Genomic DNA, 27,039 nt, shown 5'->3' with positions numbered 1-27,039 from the left:
TAAATTACGTATTTTTCGAAGGTCTTCATATAATTATTTCCCAGACCGGTCGTAGATGAACTTCATTCGTTCCCAAATTGGAAAAAATGAATGCAGAACCAGAATTTTTCTTGAAATTAAGCAGTTGCCACCCCAGCCGCAGATAAGCTTCATGAAAAATCACTTCAGAAACGATCTAAATAGTTTGAAGAAATGCTATGCGAAATTTTTTCAAACTTGATTAAGTATATGCTGAAGCGAATAAATGTCTTTTGATCCATTTATTTATTTTGTTTCGTTCTTCGCATGCTTATTATTTGGACTAGGCGTGCTATGCGTACTTGAATGAACTCAATATGTAGAATTCTGGATAAAAACTAATAGCGGCTAAGGTCTATTTAAACTCACTGTGTAATGCGTGGATAAATATTTTAACATTATGATGAGCTGATTCTTTTTCGTCTTCTTAATGGAATGGAATTTAAACTTAATTAAAATGAAAAAAAACCAAAGAAACTAAGGACTAAAAAAGCACACCAAGCATTAGCCAAGATATACCAAGACTATCGGCTGTACTTTGTTTAAAAGATTGACTAGACATATATATCTAATAAAGTTACATAGTTTAATGATATTGAAATCTTCAGGTAATTCCAAGAAGTCCACAGGGTTAGACGCTACGAAAACGTGACTTCGGCATATACAAAGTATATATATTCTATTGTAAGATGTTACTCACTATTGCGAATTAGAAAAGCAGATATCTTAAGGGTCCATTGATGTATTGCAATAGGTCAAGATCAAGGCATATTTTTTGTAAATATTTTAATCTTGATTCTTTCGACATTAATTGCATATATATATATATATATATATATATATATATAAAGAAAATTAAATATTTTTTATAAAAAAAAAAAAAAAAAAAATGATAGAAGATATTTGTTTATGCATCTTTCAAACAAAATATGAATTCGGTGTTGAAAGCAAATTCGCGTTTTTGAAATGAAAATGCTGCTCAAAGCTGGACATTATTGAATCTAAGTTGAATTGAATGTAAATCTGGAAAAAACATTCTCTCATAAACATGCTAAGACAGAGAGGTGTACGCCCAAGTTCAGTGCCGGCAACGTTTGTTAGCGCTGTCATGCTATACTGATAATTTTTTATTTCAATCGTATCAGCTGTTATCGGCGAGATTGTTCACAAACCGTTTTGCTGGATTGAAGGGGCTCATAGTCCATTATACTAAATTGATTTCTCAGGGATTTTTGGGGAATTCGGATATTGTATCATTCATATATTCATTGTTTCGTTTGTTCATAATCCTTCAAAGCGCTTCCTGCAAACCGCTTCATTTTCCTCGAAGCTCGGAAAAACTATATCGTATGCATTTTTGGTGAAAAAATTGAACCGTAAAGCGTATGCTCTCGCATGCAAAACATGGATGAGATTATTCAATACGATGCGATACTAGTTACGCTCTTTGCTAAAAAAGTTTTCAAACTCAGTATTTCTTCGCTCGCTTGTTAGATTTTCAAAGGTCGAGATTTATACTTAAGAAGAATGAAGAAGAATGTAAAACTTGAAACTTGAACGATTGTAAGTAAATTTGGATAGAGTCTACTGTAATCGTATGGGTCTACATACCAGATAAAAATGTAATTGCATTGTAGAAGCCTCGCAAAAGTTTTATTGAGAGTGAATAAGTTAATCGAACGTTAATGGAACGTAAACGCATAAAGCGAACATACGAGCGAATCAATTACTAAAAACGCACTTATTACCTGATCGCTTAATTAAATTGCTATGAGAATGTGGAATCTGATGATTGCTAATAATTGTTTTCATCTGAAAAGTTGTCTCTTTTATATATATGTGTGTGTGTGTGTATGTGAAGTTTCACTTCGCATAAGCGTGGTGACCACGCAACCTTATTTTGTTTTTTGTATAATTAGTTATGCCTTCTAGTTTCAAATATAATCAATTAATTACTTATTATTTTTTTATTTGTAGGAGATATTGATTTTTCTTACGTTTTTTTTTTTTTTTTTCTTTTGTGTTTAATTTGTGTGAAAATAAGATTTTGATGATGAGGAAGAAAACTATATATATTTATATGAATAAAGTTATGCTTTGTTGTTTGTTGTAGTTGCTGTTGTTTAGAATTTAAAGCTTTCAAGTTTTCTTTATATTTTTTAGTATCTATTAACTGTATTAAGGCTATGTATGTGGAGAAACATAGTGTTCACTTATGTGAATAAGAAATATGTCTTTAGAGAATAATTTTTTTTTTGTATGATATATCCTTTTAAGTTTTCTTTGAACGATTTCGGGCAAGAGTTGAAAACGAAAATAAGGTTAAATTATTGTTTGTTTTGAATTTCTTATGGTCAATAGTATTATTATAGCCAAGGCATGCAAATGGTACGACATACTTCACGTCCGTGAGGTTCATTGCCGGTTGTACCACCACCACCACCACCACCACCACTGCCATCACCAACATTGCTATTCCCGCCGCCGCCACTACCACCGTTACTTTTGTCACGACTTGAGAATCTGAAAAATGAACTCCTTCGTCAGTGTCTGCGATGAGCTTGAGGTGAACTCGACCTGTTACCGCCAGCCGAAGCGGGCGTTGCAGATTGCGAAGCGCCCATACTTAAACTACCATATGATGGACGTTTCTGTTGTTGTGACTGAGATGTTTGTAAATTTGTTGTTACTGCACTATTAAAAGCAGCAGTAGTGTTTGAGTACGGGGCTACTCCTGATAATGTGGTGAGTGATGATGTAGCTACTGAAGATGCACGTGACAGGGTGGTGTGACGTTTGGGTATAACAAATGGTGGAGGTGGTTGCGGCGTGTATTGTGGTGGCGTTGAATTGGCCGAAATTTGTCGCACAAACGCTCTAGCGGGACCTGAATTTGTGGCTATACCAGTACCAGTAGTTGCTACTTGTATGGAGCAACTGCGCGCCAAAGCCCCCGTTCTAGGTGGAATAGCTGGCGGTGGGCCAGGTGGTGGCCCTCTTCTCTTTCCTGCAGATCCAGTAGATAAAGTCGGTGAGGTAGCTAAATTTTCTGTGGACGTTTGGGAGGGTATACGTGGTGGTAATTGTGGTAAAGGCCCTGTTTGACTGCCACCGCTCGTACGCGGACCCAATGGTGGATGTTTGTTTATTTCTTGCTGCAACTGATACTCGGATGTTTGCTGCATATTAGGGCTCCCTTGCGCTATTGTATTCATAGGTGTGGCCATATTAAATGTCTTGACGCTGGTATGCACCAATTTTGTCTGAGGTTGTACCGTTGTGGTGGTAATACTAGGTTTCTGTATCTCCATTGCATGCCTTATAGTCAAAGTTTGACTTTTATTGCTATTCTGTTGCGGAGCTACAACCGGTGGTTTCGTTTGTATTTTGGAACGCGAAGTGCTATCTTTCGCCGGTTGATGCTGCTGTTGCTGTTGTTGCGCCAATTGCTGTTTCTGTTGCGCATATAAGTCTTGTATCTGCGGCGTTATAACCACCGGATTTTTCTTTTGATTTTGATCTTGTCCGGCGGCCACATACGAAAATACACACAATACCGAATAGCATATCTGATCAGCCTTTACGATAAAAATATATTTTAAAAATGCAAGAGAATTTTTAATACCAAACACAAGCTCACATAGCGAACATTATGTGATAAAAAAAAAGGAAACCAAAACATGATTTTGTATAAAAATTTAAACAAACAAAAAAAAAAAAAAAAACCAAAAATTTGTACAATTTATTAAAAAAATCATCGAAATAAAGTGACATAATAACACATGCGTACACACATTTTGAAATTCACATAAAAAATTCTCAATAATTAATTAACTATGATATATGATAAAAAGATGATCAAATAACATTTTGTGTAAAATTGTAAAAAAAAAAAAAAAAAAAAAAAAATTAATTCATTTTATTAATTTATTGTTTTGTATAAAATCAACAAAATATAATAATTTTTAGTAAGACATGCAAAAATATATATAGTTTTAAAGTCTAATAAAAAAAGGAAACGTTTTTTATAGATACAATTATAGTTACAATGTGTGTACTGTGGGTATAAAGTGAAGATTGTGTTCAACGCATTTTTTTCAAAATCAGTTATCAGTATTTACAAGAATCCATAACATAACGTTCAGTCTCATTGTGATTGCTATCCCGTTTATTGGTTTTGTAGGAGATTTCCATTAGTTTTTTGGCAAATTTTATGGAAAACATGCGATGCAAACTTAAAGCAGCCGCGCAAGCCTTATTCAGTTCAATTTGCAATACGTTGTCAATTGTATTGGAATGTTTGATGATGATGTTTTTATTTTTTTTTTTTTTTTTTTTTTTTTTTTTTTTTTTTTTTTTTTTTTTTTTTTTTTTTTTTTGGTGTGATACACACACATATATACAATTATGCATATATGAACAAGTTTATAATTTATAAAAATAAAGGAATAGAAAGGAATTTAAATTAAAATTATCAAAAAAATTTGTGAATAATAATTGTGTTGGAAAAAAGATGAATTTTTTTTTTTTTTTTTTTTTACGGGGGGGGGGGGGGGGAATTTTTCTTTTCTGCTTTTTAAAAGACACACGATTTAACATGCATGCCAAAAAATTTTGGAAAACAAAAACGCAGGAATGGTGGCATGATAATGAATGTGTGTGCATAGATTTGACTTACCATTGTCGATTTGTATTTCCGCTGGATGAGTTGCCGTGTTTTGGGATCTGTTAGTATTAAAAAAGCGTAAGAAACATAAAGATTTGGATAAAATTTTTAAAGTTTATTACAATAACACAGCAAAGATATTTCATTTGGATAATAGTGAATCTTTTTGGTATCCATCATAAATTTTTTTGTTTAGCTTAGATGAGGCGCTATGCCATTTTCCTTTCTATTGTATTATGGATGTTAAGTGTATGAATGAGTATAAAGCCTTTATATGAGTATTCGTCACGAAAAAAAAAAAATAAATAATAAACCCATATATCAATAATGGTACAGAAGGATGAATGATTTAGTTTAAGTTGCAAAAATTTTTTTAATAAAAGTGCTGCACTTACTGTATTCTTCCAAAACAAAAATACCGCCTTTTTGGGTGAAGCATTTGCGTATATGATCCAGGCGTACGAAAAACTAAAAAAAAAAAATGGCATTAAAAGTTTTATAAATATATACTTTAGGCGACAAGTTAATTAGTTATTCTTGTCTTCAATTTTGATTTTTACGTTACGTTACGAAAAAAACTCGCAAACACGAAACATTTCGACAGTGTAGGTGAATAGAGAAGAATAAATTTTGTGTGTACATATTAAGCAAACACATACATATAAAAAACGTTAAGGAACCACATTAAATGAAATTGAAATTGAAATTAGAATTAGAATTTTAAATGAAAATATAATAGTATTTTATAAATGCTCTAATTAAATTAATATTAGTGATCTCTGAGATAGAAGCTTAAGCGGAGTCTTCGCTAAACTTTACCATTACATTTGTAGATGCATGCAAAGCTTAATAGAGGGATCACTCAATGCTTGATTAATATATATATATATATATACAATGTGTTTATGCGTATGTATATCTTTTTTTTTTTTTTTTTTTTTTTTTCTTTTTTTTTTCTCTTTTTTTTTTGTAATTAAGAGTTAATAATAATAATAATAATAATAATAATAATAATAATGATAATAATAAACAAAATTTGTGAGAAAAGTAATTTGATTGGAATAAAATTCTATAATTAGCACTTGTGAGATGGTCTTAATTAATTAATTAATTAATTTATTTTTCATTCGGTTTTTTTTTTTTTTTGTTTTTTTTTTGTTTTCTTTATTAGCAACAAGAACAAAATGTTTTTTGATAAAAATGCCTTCAAATATTCTTTTAGCTTGGGTGGTAATGCATTATGAGAATTAAGCAAAACAATCGCTGCGGACTTGATTTAGATTCTCTAATTGCTTTGGACGGCTTAGCGACATAGGGGATAAGTGACTGCAAGCGGGGGGTTTTACTTCATTTTCAATGAAATATTAATTTTTTTGAAAAATCTTATCTTTCATGCTGAAAATACTTTCTATTGATTACCATCAACCAAATGTTTTAACAAAATCAAAAGTTTTTTAATATATTTATATTTGTGTTGTAGGTAAAGATTTAAGTGTTTGTTGTTTTTTCTTTTTTTTTTTTTTTGTGGATTTTTTTAATGCTCGCTCTATATAGAGAAGTAGTAACTACTACACAGGCAAACTAAAAAAATAAGAAAAAAACAAAAAAAAAAAAAAAAAAAAATCAAAACAAAAAAAAAAGGAATCAAAACAATAACTGAAAAAAAAAAAAAGAAAATGAAAACAGCAATAAAATTAAATTATATTTAAGATTATTATGTTTGCAAGAACTGTTAAGTTTTTTGTTTGTTTTCGTTTTAGGTAATGAGAAGAATGATGATCGCGAGGAAATCATGAAGTATACGAAAATTGAATGCGTTTTAGAGAGAATTTTGTGTACTTACCACCACTTATTTCTTAAGCTTAAGTCAAAGAATTGTAAAAATTTATCATCTTTATTGAAAAACAAGAGTATATGCGAAAATTCTGAACGGAAAGTATTCATCATTGTCATAAAATTGTCAATCAAGCTCACCAAAGCGTGAACGTTGTTCATGACTACCAAGAAAATAATAGCTAATAGGAGATTAATTGCTTACGCATTAAAGGAATCGGGTCAAAAAGCATTAAGAGACACACTATATACCTTAACATCCCTATTTAAAAGGAAAAGTGTGAATATGTTCAGTGGTTATCTTTGCAACTTCGGCCAACTCATTTCCTTCCTTTAAATCATTATCTTAACAAGCTATCAAATGTCGATCGAAACGGAATTATTCAGTCATTTGGTTTGCCTAAGTTAGCAATTTCCTTACGATATTAAGATAGCCTCCGCACAACCATTCGCCCACGATAGTCGAGGGGTTTGCATACCCAAGAATACAAAAGCACAAGCTAGCTCAACTTATCTACATCGGTCTGCCCCGGTCTGCCGACATCAAGATGAGATGACTTCCACAACCCCCAGATACCTGAAGCATATACATACATATAAAGCAATTTTCAGTTAGATTGTCAGTAGAAAGTATTTTACCTCAAAATCTTTGCTTAGCTATAATAAGTCCTGCTATCCATTTTCAAGTGAATATTCGCTATAAGTTGTAAGTTATTGACAGTAAAATTTCTGCATTTAAGACTCTCAACAACAGACACGCGAACAACGAACAAACGAACATCAATTAATATATAAATATTCGCTTTATTACTTTGTCGTTCATTTTCCGTTGATATGGCTAAGTAATTAGAAAATCAATTTTTAACGCATATCGAAATTTTCTACTTATTCCATTTGTACTTCGTTGTGCTGTCTATCATATATATAACATATATCATTTCATTATATCATTTTATCAGAAGCGAATGAGTTAAATTAAAAAATAAAACTTCATTGTCTTGCGAATAATGGCAAGAATTAAAATTTTGAGAATTACTTTGATTTAAAACTCGCCGTCCGATCGATCAGCTGATTTTTGCCTTTAATACAGAGGAAAAGGTAAATAAATTATTGCTTTTTGATTGCTTTCTCCCCTTCCACGTGTAAACTTATAACTACTATTTGGTCACCCGAATACATGTATAATATATATATATCCCGGGTGCTGACTCAGAAAGGCAATTTTTCCGGTGTATATTTTTGAAGACTGTCGGACATTTCAAGATCGAATCTATTATGATTTTTATTTATTTATTTTTTGTATTTGTTTTTTTTGCCTTGTGGCCCGAAGTTTCAGGTAATCCAAGTTAGCTCTAAAGCCAGCGCTTTTTGCCCAATTTCTCTGGTAATCGCAACCGAGGGAAGGCGGTTCTTATCATATCTTTTGCTAACGTCCCGATAACAGCATTAGATAGCCTTTTGATACTCTACGAATGCATGCAACATTTACAGCTGCTTGAGTTGCAACCACCTTTAGCTGTAATAATCGATTCAAAATTACTTAAGCCGTTATGTGCGTCCGTCTTTCTACTGAAATAAGAAAAACGGCCGCTTGGCAAATTTCATTATTAAAAAATTACAAAGAGTTAGAGATGAACTTTCCAAAAAAATGTGACAATATTGGCACAATAACAACAACGTCCACAACAGCTAAAATAATTTAATGCACTTTCTCTCTCTAATATTAGTTTGGGGAAAAAGAAATCCATTATTTTTATATGAACTTTAGGACTTTATTTAACATGCTTCGGATTGTCCGATTTGGGTTAAATATGCACCGTTTTGTTGTATGATTTTTTGCCATTTTAAAGGTAACCTCAAAATGCCTCTCTCATAGAAGTTCTGGTCTCTATTTGCAAAAAACTCGAGTAGTCGATTTTCACAATCCTCAATAGATTCCAATTTTTTATCATTAAAGAAATTTTGCAATGCAAGAAAAAGATGATAATCGCTTGGTGCCAAGTCCGGACTGTATGGCGGATGCATTAAAACTTCCCAACCAAGCTCCCGAAGTTTCTGGCGAGTCACTGTAGATGTGTGTGGCCCAGCGTTGTCCTGGTCGAACACGACACCTCTCCTGTTGGCCAATTCTGCCCGTTTCTGGTCAATCGCTATCTTCAAACGGTCCAGTTGTTGACAGTAGAGATCAGAATTTAGCGTTTGGCCATATGGAAGCAACTCATAATAAATAATCCCCTTCCAGTCCCACCAAATGGATAGCAAAACCTTCCTGGCCGTTTGAGGTGCTTCACCGCTCTTTGACCACGATGGTTTTCGCACAGGGTTATCGTATGTGATCCATTTCTCATCTCCAATCACCATCCGTTTAAGAAATGGGTCTATCTCATTCCGTTTGGCCAAGGCTTCGCAGATGGAAATTCGATCCATCATGTTTTTTTCTGTTAACTGGTGTGGCACCCAAACATCGAGCTTCTTTTTGAATCCAGCTTTGTGTAAATGGTTTAAAACTGTTTTATGGTCGATTTTTAGCTCCTGGGCGATGTTACGACTCCTAACATGCCGGTCAACTTCGATCATTTCTCCGATTTTATCGACATTTTCGACGACCGGCCTACCTGTGCGAGGAACCATAAACACCATTCACAATTTTAGCCGCCTGGCTTGCATTTTCGCCTTTGTCAAAGAAAAACTGTAAAATGTACCGAATTTTCCCTTTGTTCACTTCCATTTTTAACACGCTGTAACTCCCAACTGAATGCACGAAACAAAAAACAGCAAAAGAATTTTTTTTACTGCGAAATGTCACCTTTCCAACGGGCATAAATCTGAAATTGTTTGATCTATACTTTACGAGAAATCCATCAGTGCAGCCATCTACCGAAAAAATAATGGATTTCATTTTCCCCAAACTAATATTTTCTTGAATATATTATTATTATTATTATTATTTTAATTTTAGACTAACGAAATGAATTCTTAGACTAAAAAAAGACATTGAGCACTAGCAACACAGGCTATTGGCTCTTCTTGAATATAAACAAACGGTATTGATATGAATGAATGAAATTTTTTTTAAAATATAAAGTAATCAGTACATCACTTGTGGTAATTTATATATACGTTTTTTGCGTTCGCATGAAACATGTATGAAGAAGTCGTAACGGACTTATCTTCGATCTAAACCGATCGACTTCGGAATCATTTTGTGAATTGATTTCGTATTGTCGGCGTCTCTCTTTATTTGATATCGATCTATGTATTTTTGTATTCAATCTATATGTCGCAAATTTTAAACTTTTATTCATGATGTTTAATAAACGGACATGTTTTGATTAAAGAAAGAACGCTATTGAATATGCGTTGGCTCTTGACGACCATCGCTCGCACGTGTGACATCCCGTTTAAAGAAAAGGTCGTTATATAAATGCATTTGTAATTTCTAATATTTTTCGATAAAAATCAATGAAAGGGAATACTTCAGCTTCTCAAATGAAGCAGGGGAAATTTTGGAAGATATGGACGCACTTTTTAAAATCTCTCTTACACAAAGGTTTTTAGAAAAAAATAAGCCTTTGTATAGCGAAGTCCAATTTTTAATATTTTGTGATGAGCATAGCATCGTAATTTACCGTACAAAGGTTTGACCACATAAATCTCTTTTTCGAACGCGTTGACGTAGAAGGGCACTCATGAAAAGGAAGGTTCTATATGTCACAACGATCTACTTGTTAGCATTTTGTGACTTTAATTGGTAAAGATCGCATTGGTTAACTTTTCGGTCGCCCTTACAGAATTAAAACGATCTGGTTCGGTATTTCATGATGAAAGTGTATCAAGAATTGTGTTAAGCAAACAGGTGTAGGGTAATTAATGGTCTGTTTTTTTCGATTATAATATATTGATTAATCATATTTGTATTTATACTAAACATACGTGAATTTGACTTCAGTGAAGATATATCATAATCTATGAAGGGATTTAGGCATGTCAGTTTGCTCCTCGATCCGCCAGTTCGTTTATGCCTTGTGTGCTTAGTTCATGATCACAAGCTAAGCTTGGAAACAGTCACAGTTAACAACTCATAAATAAGATGGAAATAATCCAATGGCTATATACAACAATTCATATCAAAATAAATCTAATCTTAATTGATCTTGGTAGAAAAATATCGGATCGTATATAAGTATCTAATAATATCAAAATAAAAAGCTATATGAAAGCCATCAAATCAAATCTATGAAATCATGATATCTACGGTACGTTTATCAATTGAATTTAAGCCGTTCAGGTTAAAAATGGAACAAGCTCGTTTTGTAGAAGAAAAAAAGAAATGAAATTAAAATTAACTTGAAATAAAAACGAGTAGAAGCACTAGCGTGTGCCACGATCCGCGGATCCAAATCATTTTCAAAAGTCTGCGTCCTTGGTTCAAAACAGATCACTAGATCAGATTTCATCAACATATCTCAAAAATGATGGCGTATGGGATGAACAATAAAAAACAAGACGGACGGACAGACGGGCAGATAAACCTGAAACGATCGATAAAGTGATTCTGGATCGGTTCGCACAATGAAAAATGGGCCTACCTCAAGTACGTCCGTCCGGTGTTGCATATATCCTGCAGAAATTTAATATCCCTTTATACCACAGGAGTTGTAGGGTATAATTAACAACGTAAGTCCTCAGTAAATATATAATAAATATCTCTAGATAGTAGTTTCAAATTTCCTTTTGCAAGTGAAAATTTACTAAAAAAAATTTATTAATTTACTAATTTCTTGATTCCAAAGCCGCGAGTTGCTAGTGACCAAAGTGAAGAGAAATGAGTATAAACTTAATAATAAAGTTTCTATTTAAGTTAGTTGCCTCAGGCTAGTCATCGCTTTTGAAAAGGCTCAAAAGTTCGTCCTAAAGATCATGCAGAGGACCTATGTTTGTGATTACCAAGAATTATTTATTAGAGTCACTAAGGTCATATAGAATTGAATCAAAACTTGATAAAAACGAGTTTGTAGTAATAAGAAAATTAGTTTTAATATAGAATAGAACGAATCGAACACTATGGTTAAACTTACGGCACAAACCTGCAAAAAGCCTTTTTAAACCAAATTGATCTTGACATGTATCACTAGCTTGTGATAGCAAAATAAAGCAAAAATCCGTTATATGTGGCATTCACTTAAAACCTCGTTTCACTAAACGCCAGTGTCACGCTTCCTTACGTAATGCCAAAAATTTTAATTCATTGTATACTCCACGCCTTTGGACTCCTTGTTAATCAACTATTTATTTGGACGCAAGGGAGGTAATATCACTTTACGATTATTTCCGTGTTTTTTTTTCTTTTTGTCCCTTTGAATGATGCCTTAGCTATTCGTGAATGCTATAAAAAGGTTATTGTGAGGGAGAGAATAATGCGAGATCGAATCGGATAACTTGGCAAGTATAGGCAGCAATTGTCGATGGAAAATCTTAAATGGCGCCCCGTCACGGCCATTCAAAGCCGTTAAGTCGTTAAGTATAATGTGTGCGCATCACATATTGCACGTAACATAAATACTATTTCAAATTTGAAGCTTGAAAGTTTATATAGATTTTTTTTTGTTTTGTTTTTCAAAAACATATCTTTCGAATCGAATTCTTACACTACTTTGAAATTTCAATTATATCGAGCCATTTTTCAATACTTAACTTAAATTTACATATTGTGGGCTCAATTTTTAAACAAATTTTTTTTCAAGAAAGAACAGTAAACACTATTGATGGAACTTGCGCTCACTCCGCTCAAATCATTATTTTTAGAGTAATTTTTGAAAATCATTTCTTAGCAAATTCGAAGTTTCATTCTTCTAAGTGCAAAAAAACTGATTAATGGCCTGCATTGGTGCGGTAAAAAAAATGTCAAACAACGTAAACGTAATTCTTTGTGAGAATTTCCACGCGTTCACTTTTGTATTTTCATACGCACGAACCTTTATGTTATTAACAAGTCTATTACTGGCTGTTCTTCTCTATAAATGTGTAAAGATGACTTTATTTTTAATGAGCATAAGGCGACATTACCCTATAAGGAACAATTCAAAGTCTAAACAAAAAACCTACTTATTAAGAGTGAAATTAAGAAAAAGTTCAAAATGAAATGTTTCTTTGCGAATATTCATTGCCCATCTAAGGAAAGTTTTACACGTCCTCATCGTTACTACGCCAAGGATACGGACACACACAAAAAATGTTAAACTCTAAGATGTATGTATGCCTTCTCTTTGCAAACATTTGCAGCATTTCCTCTATCACTAATGGCGAGTATATGAGATTAAATGAAAAGTTCGCTATTATCGCGATGCTATTCTATAGCATCAATATCATATTAAGTATACCGTTTGAAAGCATTCCGACATGATGTCCGTTTTTAACGATGTGATTGCTATGCTACACGCTAGATTTTCGCTTTCAACGATCATCGCAAACAATTCAAAGACGCCTGCCCGCTCAGCACAAATATTCAAAAAATTTCTTATAAGAATCATATACGATAAGAAATGTTAGCCTGCTAATTATTCATCTTAGTATCGGACTTATATGTGCTTCACTATGATTTCAGTTTGAACCGAACATAAAATTTACGATCTACCCATTTGTTAAAGTCTAAAATCAGATTTGATGTATCAGGGCATCTATGTCTTATCGGCTGGTTTAGCAAATAATGCAAGATTACCAGAAGCGATATGGGTATTCAAAATTGTGACAAGCATAAGGATTTCACGATTTCAGAATTTCAGAGTTATCCATATCTAATCGTCTATCGGTTTAACTGCTTACATTTATTTATTCATATCTTCTTATTATATATCTGACTAACGGACAGCTTCAATTATATGCTCGCCTGTATTGAAAACTTCACCGCATTTGCGACTTGAAACCCCGACCAGTGAGCTGTTACTCGCTATCGTTTGCCACCTCGGCTTTTCTGCTTATATAAATCGAGGTACTAGATATCAAATTCATTTGTCGCGAAGAAAATTTGATGTTTTCACATATTTTTATTATATTGATGTTAATAAATTAATTAATAGCTAATGTAGGAAATAAAAATGAAAATTGTGATAAGAATAGCGAGGAAATGATTAAAATTATGATTTTGTGATTTTAGAGAAGTCGAGAAATCCTTTCAAATTTTTTTGTTTTTTTGTTAGACGTGTGCGATAAATTGTGGTGAGTGGTGGGATTTGTTGATTAAAATAAATATATATATATTTAAAAATTAAAAACATTACAAACCAAATTGACAGTTATTTTAAAGCCAGAAATTCAGGGAAATAGAACAATTAACTAATAGAAAACACTTTTGTTGTTGTCTTTGGATAAAATAAATTCAATATTTTGCTAGGTAGCTGCTGTTTTTAGTTATTTGCTTACATTTCTTTTTTTTTTTTTTTTTTTTTTGTTTAACGTTGTTTTGTAACAAACCGAAGTCAATAACAAATCAAACGAAAATCAATACAAAAGTAAGCACAAATTACAGATTATATAGAATTTAGAATGTGGTTCAAATCACACAACTACTAAATAGATTTAAAAGTTCATTAAAATCATAGATAAAAATGTGGCATAAATTGCAATTTGTTTTTTTTTTTTTTTTATTTATTTATTAATTTTTTTTTTTTTTTTTTTTTAAGGTTTAAGGTTCGGTTTTTTCTTTTCTTTTTTTTTTTTTCTCTCTCTCTTTTTATTGATAGCTCTAATTAATTAGTATTAAATAAGTGAATGTGAATATACCTCAAAGTCCTTTATTTTTCGTTTTCGTTTTCGTTTTCATTATTAATAATAACATTATAAAGAAAAAGAAAATTTCATTTAAATTATAAGTGATTTTCAGATAGCATTAGTTGTCGTACGTAGTAGCATGGAAAACCAATCGAAGAATTTGTTTATTGTTTTTTTTTTCAGTTTTGTTTTTTTTTTAGTTTTTGATTTGAAAAGGCAGCGATTCCCATACGATTTGATTTCGTTTCAGAAAATACAACGAAACAAAATAAATTATTATTAAAAAAAAAAAAAAAAAAAAAAAAGAAAAAGAATAAAAAGAAAAAGATAAATAAAGAAAACATTTTCATTACTAAGTTTATACATAACATATATATAAAATGATATCATTGAAAAAAAGTCTCCCTAAATAATCAATTAATTCGACAAAGGATGAAAAAGAAAAAAAAAGATTTTTTTCTCTTTAAAAAAAAAAAAAAAAAAAAAAAATATTTGTGATGAATGCAAAAGGAATAAATGATAAGAAAACATAAAATGAAAATAATTAACATTGGCTTAAATTAGCGAAAGTACACAAGGACCATCTCAAAAGTTACCAATTAAGAAAGAAATTGAAACAAAAGTGTTTAACATTAAAAGAAGCGATTGATGCTGATGCTGCTAATTTGGTCGCTCTACGCATCTTACAGCATCTTTCTTAAAAATCGTTTATTAATATATATTCTCAATTAAAATCATGTTTTGTGTATGTTTTACTATGGATTTAAATATTAAAAATTAATTAGTTTAAAAAAACTTGTGTATAAGAAAATGATTTGAATTTACTTTTTCACTTTTTTTCGGTTTTTATTTTTTTATTTGTATTTTTTTTATTTTTCAATATTCAATTTTATAATAAAATATGCGAGAGAGATAGAAAGAGATAGAGAGAAATTGAGAAAATTCAGAAAATGTGAAATGTTATATAAATTTAAAAAAAAAAAGGAGGAGTCTCATGATTTCTCGGAGGAAATATATTCATGTACATCGGCTAACATTAGAATTAGGTAGAAAAAGAGAATGAAAAAATTCATTGGAAAATTATTTACAAAAGAAGCATAATATATAAACTCAAAGAAATCATAAAAAATAAGAGGACATATTATTAGGAATTTTAAATACTTTTAAAAACGATATATATATATATATATAAATATATATAAATATATATATATAGAGGACGAAACAAACAAAAAGAAAATAAGAGATAAATAAATACCACTCATCACGTCCACGTTTAGTTACAAAAGAGAATTATAAATATATATTTTTTTATAGAAAAAAAAAAAAAAATTAAATAATCCATAACTAAAAAAAAAAAAATTATTTATAGAAAAAAATGGAAATTATTAAAATTTATTTTACTAAGAAAACATAACTAGAAAATATATTTTTATTTTTTTTTAATTTTGTTATTATTATATATATAAAAATGGAAAAATTTAAACTGGTTATCGTTCGTTTTTGCTTTACTTTTTTTTTTTTTTTTTTTTTTTTTTGTAAAAATAATCACATATTATTAAGAAAATATTTGAAACAAATAAAATGCATTGTCCAGCAATCAGTACATTCACTAGCAGCATAATTCTTGATTTCATTTTTATTTTATTTTGCTTTTTTTTTAAACGAGTTTATTTTTTATTTATTTACTTTTATTTTTTTATTTTTTTTTTTATTTTTTTGAATTAAATAAAGGCAGTATTTAATGTATGGTATGTTTCATGTTTTATGAGTAATGTAAATAATTGTGCTCATTATTATGATGATAATGTTTATGTATAATGTTTTTTCAAAAATATTTTGTAATAATTAATTGTAAATAATTTTTTTGTAAAAAAAAAAAAACACATTTGCATTATTGTATATAAAAAATGGAATTTTTAGATCGACTCCTCATTATGGAGTACGTCCTCTTCACCATTTTATTTGCCATCCCCAAAAAAGTATCTATCATAAGACATCTAATGTTTTAATATACTTTGGTGGCTTTTATTCAGATCAAGAAGCCCTTATTTATCTGTAATTCATATTTTTCTACCTTTTCTCGTTTCCAAGATGTCGATGACATATATCTATTTCGACTGAAACAGATCGTTTTGAACTCCGTTTTTTGTTTAACTGTCTCTATCGCAAAAGTCGTGCAAGTAAGAAAATGAAACGTGTCACAAATATTACTTGATCGATTAGCAATACGATGTGAGAAAATTGATGCAAGCCCACAATAGAGGCAAAACTGAGACAACCTCGAAGAAAGTACCGATAATTTTTCCATACTTTTGTCTATAATTTTTATCCCATATCACTTGTATGTTCAGTTCAAAAATGGCTTCAACCGGTCAACTAATATATCTACGGTTATCGTTACAATCTTAATTAAAATTTATTTTCAACTCATTTTAAATTTATTTATCAATGGGGTTAAGAATGTTCTAAGATACATGGAAAATAAGTTGGAATTAAAATGTTAATTGTATAGGTACGAGTAGTAGTGCCAGAAATAAATTTATGGGCTTGAATGTTGCAGATAAAAATGCGAACAAGGTTGATGTTTTGCCAAGATTTTAGCACTCAGCGTAAGCAGACCACGCCTATTGTTCAACTTCATATTCTTAATTAAACAAGGAATGCTTGTAGCGACTATAGGTAATTTGGCAAATTTTTCTTTTACAAAAATATATCGAACGAAACAGTGTGTCTTAATCAGTTTGCAAGTTGTGTGAGAACACGTATAGTTTAAAGCGTTCCCGATACTTTGTTACTATACATTTCAAATATTCAAATAATCTAATAAGGGGAGAGAAAAAGGCAAAAGTAAGAAGGAAATCCTTATGATGGATTGACTAATATATAAACATAATTTACTTAGGCTTAATTCTTTGGAAATAGATCGGATTTCTCGACAGTGCAATTCTAGAACCGTTAACGATGGCCAATTTTATAAAACGAGTTTACTTTTTCAAAACAACGTATGTTCTAATCCTAAATAAAGTAGTAAAACGAAGTTAAAATGTTATTGCAGCACTTATCTAATACGATATAAAACTAAGAATTTTAAAAAAAATTAAAATGTCTTTTCGAGAAAGTCTTATACAAGAGAAGATTGCAAGCGCAAATCGACCAAATTTAACGAATTTTTTTTTTTAAGCAAATTACTTACTCTTCTTTACCTATATATTTGTTAAAAGATACTTAATTATTAGATCTTATTGCGTATAAAGGCTTATTTTCATCTCACATTTCACATAACAAGCCTCATATGAGCTGGCCTCTCCAAAAAAGGGCTACGCGAGCGGAATTAGTAAGTTAATGTGTCAAAAATTGAATCCTTTACTATATGAAAGCTTATTGTTTGTAAAAATTTTAATACGAGATGCGGTTCAAAAGCTAAATCTATTCCATCCAAAGTGTGCACAATTAATTATTTTTTATGCTAAATTACTAACCCGCAATTGTATTTTTTTATTTATTTATTTTTTTTTTTTTTGATGATGACAACAACTTTTTCTGAAATAGGTCTTACTCGTATGATCCGATTCAATTCATTTTTAATATAGTCCGCTCGATGGCCAAACCATCAGTCAGTGTCACATATTGGATTAAAGTATCTCGAAAATTGCTATCCGCCATTTGACAGACAAACATTAGGCAGACAAGCGAACAGGTGGATAGACGGATAAAATTGCTTAAATCGGATAAAAAAATATTTTTGATTTTAGTACTAAACGAGGCCGTATCCGACACCTTATCCTTATCTCAAATTGAATTTATTCTCAATAATGCAAATATTTATTTATTTTTTTTTTTGATTTTTTTTTTTTTTTTATAATAAAAGAGATTATTAAAAATGAAAGTAATTTTGTACGGGAAAATTTTTGTATGGTAAAACTTTTTTAATATAAATCGTATATACATGAAATAATGAATGAAATATACGAAAGAAAAAAATTTCTGCTAATAAATACATTATATAGTAAAGGAATTGAGAAGGTCCTTGCTCTCATACAATCGTATCGATATTAAACATTACTGATAGAAAAAAAAAAAAAGAAGTAAATTGTATATCTTTCCACGATAAATAATGAATAACATAATTAAAATGAATATATTAATAATAATTTTTTGTTTCGTCAAAGTAACAAAAATTTTTAATATATTATAATAAATGAAAAAAAAAAAAAAAAAAAAAAAAATATGATATTATGAGAAAAATTCCTCCTTCTCATTTAATAGTTAAAAAACTTTTTTTTTGAATTTAATTTAGAAAAAGATGAATTTAACCGAAAAATTTTGCTAAAGGCTTACCTTGCTGTTGGCAAACAATAAACCTACTCCTTCTAAGCATACTTGAAGTAAGCCACCTTCTCCTGTATTCATATCTTGAACAGGAAACTCGCCACCCAATTCTGGTACATTGGTTGGTGTACCACCACGTTCCATGGCCTCTTTAATGCAATTGTAAAGTTCTTTACACTAAAAATTATTTAAATCTCTTTAATAATTAACAATTGAAAATGTAGATGGCGCAACTAATTAACTAACCTTTCTGGTATAATATTTATGCAATTGAGTTTGGCCACCATTCCGTCTCCATAAGCATAATAGTTTAGTTTTTGGTGAATAAGTCATATTAACTAAACGCTCATACCACCAACGTTCAACTATGGTACCATCTACTGATCTCAAAACCAAACCGTCATCTCTTACTTCCATAAAACGTAAAGGTCCCGAAGCATCTACACCTTGATGTACCGTAAAGCTGTGCCGATGCAGTAAACGTGACCCTAAAGGCTTTAAATCGATATCGTTGCCATTCTATAGACATTTTTTATTATTATTTAGTTTTTTTTTTTTTTTTTTTTTTGGGTTAGAAAAGAAGAAAAAAGCATAAACTATGATTAGATTGACTAAGCTTAATGAAGAATACAATAGCAAAGTGAAAACAAAAAAAAAACACTCAATCACACATAAACGCACACAATATGATCTGAAAATAACCGACATCTTAAAAAATGTCATAAGACGTTTAAGGGTATGTTTAAAATTAAAAACCGTATAGAAGGTAACTGTGACGTTGCAAAAACAAATTCGGTGATCACTTACTAAAACGAATCAAAATAATTTCATGCCTATAGTATAAAAAGTTTAGGACAATTTCATATGTTCTGGATAATACGAAAATCTTAGAAAGGTTAGAGTAGTGATCACTGGCGGAGATATACAAGTTTATCGTATCTTGCAAGAATTAATGTAAAATGCTGAGACTTGACATATTATTCTCAGTCTATAAGCATTAGTCAAATTCGAAAACCCACTTTATACAAGGGCAAAACAATAAATAAAAAAAATTGTAACTTAAGACTTATAAGCGCTGCGTAATTAATCCTTGCCGCAATCACAAGGCGCGAAGTAAACAATCTACGAATATTAGTTTCTGTATAGCCTACACCATTTATGGTAAGGGGTATATTAAGTTTCTATGGCCATATGTAACGCCCAGAAGGGCTTAAAATAGACCTTTTATTATACCCATCGATTCACAATCATTTTTTTTGAACCAATCTAAGCTTGTTTGGCCATTTGTTCATCTGACCGCTGCCGACGTATTTTTGTGTTCAACATATAGGTCGCAATTGTTTGAATGTATTTTAATAAAATTTAATACCTTAACGGTATTTCGGCATTCTAAGTTAATATGAGAACTTTAGACTGAATAGAAGAATTTTTTTAATCATTTGCTATAAAACCATTCCTACAGAAACTGAGGCTTCAAAGGGAGATAAAATATACTTCTTGATGAATATTCGTTCATAATAATAATTTGATATAAAAACTAGCTTTGCCGAATTTGAATCACGTTTGAACTTTCTTTCTGGATCCTCCATCCATATAAGGGTTCTAACGGTGTATAAGCCTTTATGTGCCAAAAAGGTCTAACTCTTAATATTTTATGATGAAAATTAGTCGTAGTAGTATATGAACCATACCCATATTTTTTAGGTCTACATTTTAGACCGATTGATATACCTTCATGAAAGCAAGCACTTTAATGACGATAAAGTGTAGTTTGTCAAAGTTAAAATACATAGAGGAATATACGCATCATATACTCAGTACGTAATATATCTTAACTTACCAAATTATTTATCTGATCCACAACATTATGAACTTCTTGAGCATACACTAGCCCAATATGCGATTTACCCAACAGTCTACGTATTTTACGACGGATTTCTTCTTTATTAACATTAAGCATAACCATAATAGCTGTTAAATTATACAATATGGTAGACAATAAACGATCCTCGTCATGTTCAAGACGTTTTCGTTCCGATTCACTTAAGGCTTTATAACGTTCCATCATTTCAATTGGTCCCTAAGAGTTACGAATTAATTATTATTTCTTATGGAATCGGACAAAAAAAGAGAAAGTTTTCCAATTCTCACATACCTGATCCATGCCTATCATATCACGTTCTTGACTAACAGCGTCTAGGAAAGCATCTTCCCAAAATTGCATTTGATTCCAAAGATTTGAACGATCTTTACCCAATAAGCCCTCGAATAAATAAACGCGTGGTGTGTCGGGTGATGGTGAAGATGACGTATTTATTAAATGTCCGCCAGTATAGCGAAAGCCAGCGCTTAAAGTCGATTTACCAGTCCACATGTTACCTGAGCTGCGTTTCGATTCCTTCGAGGTGGTAGTCTAAAATTATAGAAAAGCAACAATTTGAACCAATCATATATTAAATTTCAAGCGTTAAATGAGTAAAGACATTTTCCTAAGTTTCGTAACAATTTCTATGGGACTTGATTTTTATTACTTACATTTTCGTATTCAGTATCGGATACAGTGGAACGACAACTGGTAGGCATACGTACGCTCAAACTACCAGTTGGTAGTAGATCACTGACAACAGACAATGCTCCCGTAGAGCCGGCACCCTATGAATTTTACGATTTGCACAAATTGAATTTTTTTTTTTTTTTTTTTAATAAGTATTTTGCATTTGTGTATACATATTACGGGAAACATTTAGTTAGAAGTATTTGAACTAAGCATATATCATTTATTTATATATATGTAACTGGCATTCTAAAAAAATATGTTATATGTCTTTTGAAAAGCAAAACTATTTAGGCATATATGTTGAAGAAGCTATTTTATCTTTAAGTACAAAGAACGCAAATGTCTATGTATTAGCATACTGAATATATATAAGGTCCGGTATATGCGAAAACATTGTAATTAAGGGGTAACACTTATACCGTAACAAATAACCTAAAAAAGCTCTTGTTTAACAATTTTTTTCCCGATGCAAGCGAAGCTAACGGAATAATAATAATATTCGAAGAGTTTATTAAGAATATATATATGTATTAAAAATAAACATAATTTTTGAAAAATATTAAAAAAGTGAGCGTAACTAGCGCAAGTTTAAATTTAAAAGAAAAAAAAAAAAAGTGTTATATCTACACACCCCTATGTAGACAAAATCGGAGGATTTTTCTGTGATTGGCAAATATTTAGTTCTCGAAAAAACTCAGTCTTAGTATTGTCCACAGCTTGTTGTGCAAGCTTAAGCTGTATTAAATTTGTGCAGATGTACGTAACCCCCAGAAAGACCTGAGATTGACCTACATTTCAGATTTAGATTCGATTCAGAAACATTCTCTGAGTCGATTTAAGCTCATCTACTGTCTTCGTTAATAAGTAATGTTTAAAAAATAAGTAACAACATAATAGTCGGGCAAGGTCAGCTATTACCAACACTACACCACTTCGTCTAGTACAGGTTTTCACCCGTTTTGCTAATAATACACCAAAGGTGATACTATGCCTATGCAAGGGCATACCTTTCGTAAAAGCCCGCATATTCGAGAATTTCCAAACCATCATATGGCGTGATTTTTATTATTTTTTATATTCCGTCATAGAGAACTATAAATTGCACTTTCTCTCCCTACAAGAATTTTCGTATCATAACAACACCCATGTATATACCAATAAGCCAAATATATGGACCAATTTTCATCATTGAATATTAAAAACTAAACCTTTTTCAGAAGCGCTTACTATTCATGAGAAATTTTCTTAATGGAGTGGACTCATGTGGTTTAAATTTGTTGCACTTAATATTTATGCCAGATTACGATAATAAAGTAATTTTTATCATAAAACGTTAACAATTAGGCTTTTCATCATATAAGGGTTACATTTTCTGAGAGTTCATCTCAGAAATGCGGTGGTATCCAAGAAACAGGACTACCTGGTCCAAGCTTGATAAGGTTGAATTCTTTGTCAATTTACTATTATGAACTAAGTATCTTCTTGCAACATTGAAAATTTGACCTTTTTGCAATAAAAAGGTTCCATACTCATAGGAACGAATGTATGAGAGAGGGCTCAATAAATTGCCCCAGCCGAATCAAATTTTTCACACATCTCTATAATACCTAAATACTATTACGCAGCGATTTTTGTTAAATTGAACACAAATTCATATGGAAAATTATTGCAAAAATTTTCCAAAGCGGTTTAGTTTTTTGATGACGCCTTTATCGGCCTTTAAAAAAAAAGGAAAAAATTTTTTTTGAACTAAAAAATGATTTCCACCTATTCGGGAAGCTTCAAGCTAACGGCTAATCAAATCAGTATTAGATATTTTTTGAACGTCACGCCGTCTACCTCTCTTTTTAAGAGTGGAACCGAAATTGACGTTTGCACCCAATATTGCTTGGCGAATTACCATTGTGGAAACTAAGGAAATTGTTAAAATTTGTTACAAAAGAATCCGTGAATGAATCCATTCGGTCTACGTTTCGCATTGTATGTAAAATTGTAGTAGCAAGATTCCGATCAAATGATAATGGTGTTTGTAATGTTAGAATACCAAAGACGTCAGAAACGTGAACGTAATGCTGAAAATATCCAAACCAAAGTTTAATTGCATTGCAGTTACTATTAAGAGAGAACGCAACGGTGACATGATTACTGATTTTTTTTAGCACATATCATATGATTTCGACTTGGACCTGGATATGTATTTTCAATTGACTGGAAGAAAAGTTTAGTGACTCTTTGCCAAGTCCATGCCATATAATTCCGATTGGATTTTTTTCGTTTTTGCGATTATGCTATAATATCTAAAATAAAATAAAAATAAGATTGATATCTTTTATCGTTTGTTTTAATTTAATTTAAATTAAAAAATAAAAATTTTTATATGATTCCATTTTTGGGTGAGCATCACATCATTATCTCCTAAACTGAAAGAAAAATAAATAAAATTTATTTTTGGTGAAAAATTTGTAATTGTGTTACCCCTTAACTAACAAAGGTATATATGTAATATATATAATAAAAAATGATACTATATTAAAAAAAAAAAAAAAAAAAAAACTATATATATGTATCTATATGTGTGTATTATGTTATGCATTTATATGTTCATAATATATACATATGTATCTACATATAAATATTTATTTAGAAAAATCTACATTTTTACACAACTATGAATATAATAATAACATATGTACATAAGTGAATACATTGGCATTTTAATTAACCATTACCTAAACCTCGATAAACATTAATTAATTAATAAAGTTTTCTAAGAAGAAATGTAATAGTAGCGAAGCACTAACGATTCTATAAAATCTACCAAATGCATCGTCTAATTCATTTCATATTTATATGGATTTCATTCACATTTAAGAATATCATCCCATTTTAAATCTGTTTATATTCTCACTATTCATTAAATTATCTTATGTATGCAAATTGGAAATTTGTGCATTACTTCGTAGATCATACTAAAGCAGGCTATTTGTGAATTCGCTTATGAAAATTTTCATTATTTTGCTTTCAAAAAAAAAAATTATTATTATCCGTAGTGAATTTGTGGTCAAAATGAGGTAATAGTACACGTCAATCTATGCGCTTTCAAAGTAATAATACCGATAGGAATGATAAAAATAACTGGATCTGGAAGCTAGCTGAAGAAGCTCTACAAGAAGACTCTATGTATTAGAGTTTTTTTCTTTTATCGATCAATCCCTTATGCATAGGTTATATCATAACAAATCTTTTCTGACTTTTACAAACGATTTATTCTGCCCAAAGGTATGATTTAATTAGTTTAATTAATAAAATTTTTTAATTAAAATTCACAAATATCCGCAATACTGCAACTAACGCTAATTTAGTGTCATTACAATTGTCCCGATAAGGAAACGGTCAAGAAGTCGTAGCAGCAAACAAGGTTTTTCTTACAGCGAAAAAGATTTGAAAGCAAAACACCGAATGGAAGACAAAAGATGGAATAGGAAAAGCATATGTTACTTGAAAGATAAGAAACCAATTCTTTCGGCTCTAAATTTGACTGAATTTGATTTTCCATGAGTAGAACGGAATGGGCACTTGAAATATGAGGGGCGAGTTGCTTTCAATTGCTGCTCAATCGTTTTGCAAGTGCTGGAATTAAGAATTATCTAGTTTTCGTGTTATTGAAATTGCGGCTTCAATAGTGCAATCAATAGTACACGCGTTTAGTCAGCGAAAGAAAGAGAGAAAGAAAATTGATTAAAAGGTCAACAGAGTCCTTGAACTCAAAAATTAATAATTCTTTCGTACACGTAAGCGAGATGATTTTGAGCAGTGTCCCGTAGAGAGAGCCAAGCCGATTTAACCCAATATAGTGAAGTGTTCTGCTACTCTTCGATGATAGAATATGTGTGTTGTTTTATGTCAAATCTATTGATTTATTTGAACTAATCTAGTAATTGGATAATCAACGTAACCATGTTATCCATCATCAATACTATTACATCCGTTTTGCAAATTATTTCACTTCTGAAAAGTTCACGATCGTACCTTTTGTCCAAAAATATATTGAGAATAAGTTAGTGAAAAACTTACATCCGAATCGAAAGATGTGAGTTTGCTAAGCAATGCCGTACGCTTTTGAGCGAGCATATCCTTGAACATTTCCGTCGTGGATTGACCCTCTTGACTGTCGGCTGTCGAAAGTCTACGCGTTGCATTTGTTTGAATCGGAATTGAACGTTCGGTGTGTGAAGAGCTTTTACGTGATTCTTGCGGCGAGGCCCATTCGCTGCCCAAACCCGATTGTGAACCCGTAGGACTGGCAGGAGAACGTAAATTTTCTCGACTGCCCATAGGGCTGGTAGCGTGACTAGATAAAAGACTAGATGACATTTCACTAGCATCGTTCAGTTCTTTTGTCCAATAATGCGTATGAGCGATCTCCATCATTTGAAATACTGAAGCCATCCCACCCAAGCCAAAATTAGCGAAAGTCATCTCTAACCCAGCTGTGACAGCATGCAAACACTTTAGCATGCCCTTCCAAATAGGTTTAGGAACGCACTTAAATATATAAAGTTTTTAATTTTTTTTTTTTTTTTTTTTTTTTTACTTTTACTTTGCAAATAAATTAGCAAAAAATTTACCACATCGTCTATATGATCATCGGGAGCAATTCTTTTATCCAAGGTTTTATTAAGTTTACTTAACACCAACGTACGGTAGGATTCATCTTCCATCAATTTTTTGAAACGATTCATTTTCAACCAACCGATTCCCTCTCCAGCTAATACATGATTGATGACGTCTTTTAAATATGCTTGATTTTCAGCGTTTGTATGCGATCGTTCCTGATTTTGTTGTCGGGCTATGTCTTCTTGAGTTTTGTGGGGACCGGCATGTTTTATCAATGGTGTACGCTCTACCAGGCCTTTACGATTTGGAAAAGGATCGAAACCGCTTTTCGATTTTTGGCCCATAATTTGCGACGGGTTTGTTGCCTGTTGTGGAGATTTATTTGATTGATTCTCTGTAATTAAGTTAATATATTTGCTTCAATTTAACAAAATTTTTATGTATGTCAATGTGAGGAATCATTTTTACTTTTGCCACCACCAAACATTCCTGAAAACATATTGGTTGTTGTGCTAGCTAAGCCATTAAAATCGCTACCAATGTTTGAAAAGAAATTTGCTGCTCCTCCGCTGCTTTGCATTTGTTTTTGTGTCGCCAATTGGTTACCACTTGAGGCGGATTTGTCTTCCGTTTTAATAAGACCCTTTTTCGTGGCCGCCTCTTTGGCTGTTTTAGTGAGATCACCTAACGTTGACTTGCTTACATAACTTAGATCTTCAAAAGTGTTTTTACTAACACCGGCTGCTTGCTTCGATACTTCTAACGCTTGTTTTGATGCTTCTCCGGCTGCTTTTTTTGCGTGCAACGTAAGCTGTGAAAAAAAAATGAAAATAGTTTTAATTAAAAATATGCAAAGAATTTTTTTACTAAATCACATTATGGTGAGATGGTCTAATACAAGTTATACGAGATAGGCTTTCATGAAGTTTAAGATTGAATGGAGTTTTTTTTTTTTTTTAATTTGTATACATTGTACCCAATTATTATTATTATTATTATTATTATTTGTATTTTTCTTTGTTTTGGTTTTTTTTTTTTTTTTTGTTAGTAGTCAACTAAGAAGTATAAAAAAAACTAAGAAATATGAACTTGAAATCGCATAATTTACTACTGAAAAAGTGAAAAACATTAAATATATAAACTTCTGCATAGTATGAAGGTAGAGAGGAGTAATTTGTGCTGCAGTTACTGTTGTGGTAATGTAGGCGGGATTTGTACAAACCTTTTCGAATGTCTGACGCACTTTATC

General features: G+C 31.1%; 1 protein-coding gene across 2 annotated transcripts in view; it reads right to left on the bottom strand.

Annotated features, from left to right (window-relative positions):
* Positions 1-2,004: 2,004 nt before the first annotated feature.
* LOC119644538 (MAP kinase-activating death domain protein) overlaps positions 2,005-27,039 on the bottom strand; it is a 50,749-nt gene continuing 25,714 nt past the window's right edge. Inside the window, exons 13-25 of one of the 2 annotated variants that reach the window (XM_038044104.1) lie at positions 27,013-27,039; positions 26,259-26,601; positions 25,802-26,184; positions 25,248-25,718; positions 21,152-21,268; positions 20,772-21,029; positions 20,457-20,696; positions 18,863-19,135; positions 18,626-18,793; positions 14,297-14,305; positions 5,080-5,152; positions 4,697-4,743; positions 2,005-3,596 (exon numbers count right to left, since the gene is read on the bottom strand). The exon at positions 27,013-27,039 is cut by the window's right edge and continues 4 nt beyond it. In XM_038044104.1, coding sequence (XP_037900032.1) covers positions 2,562-3,596; positions 4,697-4,743; positions 5,080-5,152; positions 14,297-14,305; positions 18,626-18,793; positions 18,863-19,135; positions 20,457-20,696; positions 20,772-21,029; positions 21,152-21,268; positions 25,248-25,718; positions 25,802-26,184; positions 26,259-26,601; positions 27,013-27,039 — 3,444 coding nt within the window. In that variant the 3' untranslated portion in view covers positions 2,005-2,561. The remainder of the gene's footprint in view (positions 3,597-4,696; positions 4,744-5,079; positions 5,153-14,296; positions 14,306-18,625; positions 18,794-18,862; positions 19,136-20,456; positions 20,697-20,771; positions 21,030-21,151; positions 21,269-25,247; positions 25,719-25,801; positions 26,185-26,258; positions 26,602-27,012) is intronic. The other variant, XM_038044103.1, reaches the window with a different exon arrangement.

The sequence above is a fragment of the Glossina fuscipes genome, unplaced genomic scaffold (assembly GCF_014805625.2).
Source record: "Glossina fuscipes isolate IAEA_lab_2018 unplaced genomic scaffold, Yale_Gfus_2 0, whole genome shotgun sequence".
Lineage (NCBI taxonomy): Eukaryota > Metazoa > Arthropoda > Insecta > Diptera > Glossinidae > Glossina > Glossina fuscipes.
Note: the sequence above shows the minus strand (reverse complement) of the source record. Positions and strands in the feature narration are given on the sequence as shown.